We start from the raw sequence: 7,328 nt of genomic DNA, 5'->3' as shown, positions 1-7,328 counted from the left end.
TAATAACACTGTATAGATATGTTGTGAATAAGGTTGAGCTTTTTTTTGTCATTTCACATAATGATGGAAACCAGGGACACTGCGACTCAATATTTAATATCAGAGTGCTTTGCAACTTGTAAAGGGACAAAATAATAGTAGTCAGCCAAGAGTTACTCCTGGAACCACTCTAAAACTCAAGACTGAAAGCTTATCCATCAACCCTTCCATTGTCTCCCAAGTGCCTGAATAGCATTTCAAAAGAAAAGTCCCACATTATATTCTCACAATAAATCCTCCCCATGTCCCTTTCCTTCTGTGCTTCAGCTGAAGAGGCGCTATGGTAACGTGTTTAGTCTGTACATCGGCTCAGAAACCCATGGGAGACCAGGAATTAGCCCAACAGGAAACAGGAATTAGCCCAATAGGAAATCCCCCCTTGGGCTGAGGTTGACACTGATTTTAAAGTAGCAGGCATGAGACCGTGAGCCCGACCCACATATGTTCCGTGTGTGTTTGTATGTGTGTGTGCCGATCAGGGATCGTCCTGGCCAATTATGGCTCCAGCTGGAGGGACCACCGGCGCTTTGCTCTGACCACGCTGAGAAAATTTGGTCTGGGCAAACGCTCCATGGAAGAGCGCATCCTAGAGGAGGTGTCCCACATCTGCACTGAGCTGGAGAGCAGTGCTGGTACAGTCCCACACACACAACGTCCTCGTAATCATAATCATTACTGTACATATTCATGTCATTATCAGCGCTTAGTATCCACCCCAAAGATCCTCCAAATACTGTATCAAACAATTACACTATTAACCCCTTGTAGTTGTAACACGCTTCCATAAACCACACAAACTTCACAGAAATAAGATACTCTCAGTAATATTCCCAGTATGACTATATTTACTATACTTGTTTTAACATTAGGTATAAAGACTGTGGGGATTGTTACTTTATCTATCCTGTCAGTGTGTTCAATTCAGTAGCTCTGTGATCGTTGTTATTACCTTGTCTGTGTATATTGCCTCATGTGGTGACCGTTGCTGTGTCCTGGTAGGCGGTTCGATGGACCCTCAGCACCTGTTCCATCTGACTGCGTCTAACATCATCTGCTCACTGATTTTCGGAGAGAGGTTCGAATATGACGACCCGGTCATCCTCACCCTCATCCAGAGGTTAGAGGAGTTGACCAAGGAAGCTTTTGGACCTTGGGCCATGGTACAGTCTAAGCCCTGTGTCACTCCATGCTTACTAAAAAAAAAGGATTCCAAAATGGTTCTTTCGGCTGTCTCCAGGTAGAACCCTTTTGGGTTCCAGGTAGAACTCTCTGTGGAAAGGGTTCTACACTGAACCCAAAAGTGTTCTTCAAATGCGTTCTTCAAAGTGTTCTCCCATGGGGACAGCCAAAGAATCCTTTTAGGTTCTAGATGGAACCTTTTATTATTTTTTTTAAGTGTACATGATCCTCACTGACCTCTCTGTGCTAGACATGGCATGTGCTAGACATGACACACTGATCCACATTCCCCTCTGTTTTACATCCATTTCCTCCAATCTATATTTTGTAGCTCTATGAAATCATTCCAGCCTTGAGGCCCTTCCCTTTGCCCTTCAGGAACATTTCACACAAATTTAATCAAATGAAGGAACATATCAAGAAGATTGTGACCAAGCACAAAAGTTCAAGGGTCGTGGGAGAGCCCAGAGACCTCCTTGACTGCTACCTGGACCAGATTGACAAGGTAGGAGAACAATAGAACTAGGGTTCTAGAAGTAAAATAAATAAGATATAAAGTAAGTAGCCTTGTACAAGTAAGCCTGAACGATACATGGGGCAGGAGCCTATCTCCTGTTTCTGTAGCATTTAAGCAGCTTGATGTAGAAGTACAACCCTGGATACGACACTAGTCTGCCGCAGGACTTTACCCTGAGTATCTGCCAATCAGAGAGGCATCGGATCCCATTTTTAGAGTCTTTGGTATGACTTGAGAAGGGCAATAACATTTTTTGGGCTGCTGGAAGAGGAGGAAGTACTTTACAGGATGGAGCAGAATTTAATGTAGAGGCATTTGGTGTCTGTGTGTGTTTCAGACAGCTAATGGAGGCTCCACATTTAATGACACTCATATGGTGTTTCTACTACTTGACCTGTTCATGGCTGGGACAGACACCACTTCCAACACCCTCCGCTCTGCCGTGTTACACCTGATGATAAATCAGCATGTACAGGGTGAGGAAATACACACACAACACACACACACACACACACTGGCATACATTTCATTCAATTCGATGGCGCTTGTAGACAATGTGTCGGCATTTATGGTAAACACTGCATATCAAATCAAATTTTATTTGTCACATACACATGGTTAGCAGATGTTAATGCAAGTGCAGCGAAATGCTTGTGCTTCTAGTTCTGACCATGCAGTAATATCTAACAAGTAATCTAACCTAACAATTTCACTACAACTACCTTATACACAAGTAAGTGTAAAGGAATGAATAAGAACATGTACATAAAAATGTATGAATGAGCAATGGCTGAACGGCATAGGCAAGATGCAGTAGATGGTATAGAGTACCGTATATATATATATATATATATATATATATATATATATATATATATATATATATATATATATATATATATTTCTATACATATGTATATGAGATGAGTATGTCGGCTAAATAGGAAATTGTTCTACAAAGCTTGATCGGATTGAATCCCGGCCAAAGAGTGTGTGTTTGTCCCAGATCGCTGTTACCGAGAGATCACCAACATTCTTGAGGGACGTGCAGACGCTTCGTTTGAGGACAGACATGCCATGCCGTATGTTCAAGCCATGATCCATGAGGTACAGCGCATGAGTGACACCGTTCCTCTTGGCGTGTTCCGTACTACCTGCAGCGACACACAACTACACAGCTACCAGCTGCCCCAGGTGAGCATTACCATGACGACTGATATGCTGCCTGTTGTTGACCTTAGAACTATAAAGGTCGCCTGGGCTAGAGGGAGTGATGTCATGATGGGTGCTGTGTCAGTCTTTAGTGTACCTCTCCACCGCACCCTTCATCCCTCATCTGTTCCAGGGCACTATGGTAATTCCTAACCTGTCTTCGGTGCTGCATGAAGAAGGCCAGTGGAAATTCCCTCACGAGTTCAACCCTGAAAATTTCCTCAACGAGGTCGGAGAGTTTGTGAAACCGGAAGCCTTTCTGCCATTCTCAGCAGGTGCCTTTTTGCAAAAGCGTCAATATCTATGGCTTATAAATGATAGTGTGTTGTACACAGACAGGAGAATATGTTGACATAAAATGCCAGGCTGCATGCATATGAAGGTATGAGTGAAATGTTGTTCTTATTGATAGCCGTGTGTGTGTGTTCCCCAGGATCTCGTGTGTGTCTGGGGGAGGGGTTAGCACGTATGGAGCTCTTCCTGGTTCTAGTGACATTGCTTCGGCGTTTCCGATTCGTCTGGCCTGAGGATGGAGGTGTCCCAGATTTCAGCCTCATCTTTGGTGGGACACAGTCTCAAAAGCCCTTCCGCCTGGGAGTGCACCTGAGAAGCAGCGAGAGAGGGTGAACTACCCACACTCTCCACGAGAGCACTAGTTCTGCCAGACAGCTACAGATCTTATTCTGTAATAATTCACCTTAATTTTAGTAACTCTTCAAATAAGTCATTTTCAATAATGTGTAACCCACCATTGAATGCCTTATTATCTGTGTCATCTTCTGTAAGGATCAGATCATTCACAAACTAGATCTTTCAGTATGCTTGCATGCATTTTGTAATACACACCGTCTTAAAACTATTGGTTTTGTGTTTCTGTTACTGACAACTAATTGTATTTTCTTATCAAGTGATCTTAAGTAAAATAACAATTGCTAAAAACATGTGATTTGGATATTTTTTTTTTTTAAAGGTGGACCTCTGCATTTATGTCCTCCTATCCCCTTAACTGCATCTATAACTCCTATGTTTGATGTTGATAGCTAGCTAGCTAACATCATTTGCATTTTTAGGGCGTTCACACACTGCTGTACAACAATGTAGAAGAAAAACGGGGCAATTCAAGAGGGTGCTATGAAATGAATGTCAAAAGTAGTTATTTTCCCTTTGTCATTATAAATGACATATGTTATGTACGCTTCTTAGTGGGAACGCAACACCCTGCTATATCTCAACACCCCGTGGAGTGAATAAGTATGTGATCGTAGGTGCGGGGAGGGACGGACAGAGGCAGAGAAAAATACCGTTTACAGGGTATTTGTTATTCCTTAACATGGTAAGGTGAGGAAAAGGGGCTGGACGGAACCAAAGTAAAAATTAAAAAGAGTCCCCGCTCCTACCTTCCCACTACTTACCTAACCTTTAGCACCACCTGGCGCGCTTAACAAAATACAAGGGGGTGGGAAGCCCAGGTGTTACCTAGTGTGCATAGACAGATGAAATACTACGGTTATGTATGCCCGCAGGCCTCTTGCCTAACCGCTCCCAAGGTGCGTTCCCCTTCCCCTCCTGGGAACAAATGAAACAGAATAATTACTAATACTTAATGTTAGTGTTTTGGGTTATTGCAATTGTTCACTAAGCCCTATTGGCATACACATACCTCGGGAAGGATTGGCTACAACAATCAACACAGGACATAAAAATATGCTCTCCTCCCTGACGCAGGAACTCTGACTTTTATCAGGCTGGAGAAGGAGTTTGCAATAGCAGAGACAGCTGTATCCCCTGACGAGAGGGAGGGTCAGAGCTCCAATCTGCGATGGGACCGAACAATCAGCTGAATTAATCATTAGCTAGATTGTTCTCTTCAATATTATAGCTTAATATACTTGCCTAACACTGCAAGGTCATATTTTATAACTTAGCTAGTCATGTTGGCAATAGAATAAGCTTTCAAATGATGCCCACCTGACCCAGGTTGCGGGTCAATTTATATTGGACAGTGTTTGGATTCCGTAAAATTGGTGTCGACGCAGGACTGTGTTCCAAAAAAATGTATACATAAATGCAAGCAGGGCATAACATTAAAACGTGCCAAATGCAGGTAGATGTAGGTATTGGTGGGTAAAGAACGTACATTTCACCAGCCACATAAGCGGGTGGTCAATTTTCAGGGCTCTACACTGCAAAAATTACATTCCCATTTCTGAATAAAAATAGAGTAACAAGTCAAGTATGAGCACGTGTGAGTTATAGCAGAACAATTCTGCAGTAGCTGTTTTCAAAGTATTTCTGTGGCTTATAATTGAAATACACTAACTTCTTCATCAGGTTGTGTATTGCTACTGGACCAAAAAAAGGTCAAAACTGTGAACGGCCAGACAAGACATAGAAAATGATACAATGGGGGCAGAATTCTGGAGACCACAGGTAAAGTGAATATGTTTTGAAAGTGATAGTATATATGAAATCTATACTAGTATGACCATCTAATAGGGTATGTCCGGTGTGGCATATCATTTCAAACAAATAACCATTGAATAATTATTTGTAACCCGATGTTATTGTTTTACTCATATGACAGAGCAAAGAAGAAAGCTAATTTGGCAGAGACAGATATTCATGAGAAAAAAAATGCTTCCGGCCAAAAAAAATTTAACTCACATTTTCAAAACTATCAGTCATGGCAATACCGGTAATCTATATAACTAGCCGTTAACATTACGGTGCCCTAGCAGGCCACGTTTAACTTACATTTGTTGCCATTGCATTGATTGTATGGAACTTACAGGTCCTTCAGGTCAAAAAGGTGAAGAGGCAGAGCAGAGAAAGGAGGCAGACAGACTGTGAAAGTAAGCACAAGTGCAGGCTGTTCTTGATCTATACTGAATCACACCTGTTTTGTTCAAATGTGGTGTAGTCATTGAAAAAACAATACATGTTTGATTCTCACTTTTATTTAAAGTATATTAAACATTTATTAAAAATGTCAGCTCAGAAAACAACAATGTCTGCAGCACTAGAGGTACACTGCAGTGACTCTAAATTAGGAACATTCAAAATAAATGTGAAAACACATTCATATACAGTACCAGTCAAAAGTTTGGACACACCTAATCATTCAAGGGTTTTTCTTTATTTGGACTATTTTCTACATTGTAGAATAATAGAGAAGACATCAAAACAATGAAATAACACATATGGAATCATGTAGTAACCAAAAAAAGTGTTAAACAAATAAAGATATATTTAGACACCCTTTGACTTGACAGCTTTGGACACTCTTCGCATTCTCTCAACCAGCTTTATGAGGCAGTCACCAGGTTGCAGATTTCTGAATTGTTAACTAAAATTATAAATGTGTTAACTGTTAAAATGATACATTTTTAAAAACAATACTAAACATGCACATCCAAACAACAGCACAAAAACATCAATGTCATCACATCTGGCCAGACCTATCTGCTCACCCCCCCCATTCATCTCCAGCACCAGCATCAATTTCTGACACATGGCCTAAAACTGCACCATTTTGTTTCTCTCTGTCACCCACGCACTTTCAACATTTAGATAATAAAGTATTTGACCTTGACGATTGGTTGATTTCCAGTTAAGTGTGCATTTTGTCAAGATGGTTGATGAGAAAAGTATCATCCAGCCCGTCAGGTATCTCACTGCTCATTCGTATGCCATGTCTTGAAATATGCAGACAGACCGATTAAAAGTACATTTACATTTTGATACATCAGACAGACAACTTTCTAACTCCGCCCAAAACTTTTGGACTTTATAGCAGGTTATTGAGTCATTAGTTTTACACTTATAAAACAGATGGGTCTAATCTTGAATGCTGATTGCTTAAAACCGCATTCCAGCCTGTGTCTATTCCACAAGTTACCACCGGCTAAATCTATGATGTTAAAATGCCTATTTACTCTGTTCCATCTGCCTGTGCAATCCTCTGTCTCATCAGCCCAGCCAGGCAATTTATAAACTTGATCTCCACTATAAAAAGCATGTAGACATTATTTCCCACTTCTTTTCGACTAACATCTAGTTTTCAACATCGGAGATTTGTATAAACCTTGCTGTCTGTCTCTCCGACATTTGCTAAATTGTTTCAATATTCAAATTCGATCTCCACCTGTCCCATAGTAATGAAAGTGTTGGGATGAGACAGACAGGTAGGGAGCTTTTCTCAGCCAGTTCGAAATCATGAAATCAACATTTTTATGGATATATACAAAGAACTAGCAATAGAAAACATGTCTAACAAAACAATGTGCAGCTAGTTTGTAGTCTTTCCCGCTTCAGTTTAAAATTATTGTGTTAGCTATGTTGTTGGCTAGCTCTTGAGCAACAGTGTCCTGACGAGAGAGAG

General features: G+C 41.0%; 1 protein-coding gene across 1 annotated transcript; it reads left to right on the top strand.

Moving 5' to 3' along the window:
• The first annotated feature begins 306 nt into the window (after positions 1-306).
• On the top strand, positions 307-3,886 carry LOC110493747 (vitamin D(3) 25-hydroxylase). The gene is made up of 7 exons (XM_090204877.1): positions 307-671; positions 1,039-1,199; positions 1,550-1,723; positions 2,073-2,211; positions 2,742-2,929; positions 3,081-3,222; positions 3,381-3,886. The coding sequence occupies exons 1-7, from the start codon at positions 500-502 to the stop codon at positions 3,572-3,574; spliced, it is 1,170 nt and encodes a 389-aa protein (XP_090061003.1). The 5' UTR covers positions 307-499; the 3' UTR covers positions 3,575-3,886.
• Positions 3,887-7,328: the final 3,442 nt, after the last annotated feature.

Source organism: Oncorhynchus mykiss, chromosome 17, assembly GCF_057628025.1.
Source record: "Oncorhynchus mykiss isolate SJ-2025 chromosome 17, ASM5762802v1, whole genome shotgun sequence".
Classification (NCBI taxonomy): domain Eukaryota; kingdom Metazoa; phylum Chordata; class Actinopteri; order Salmoniformes; family Salmonidae; genus Oncorhynchus; species Oncorhynchus mykiss.
This window is presented reverse-complemented; position numbering and strand designations above follow the sequence as displayed.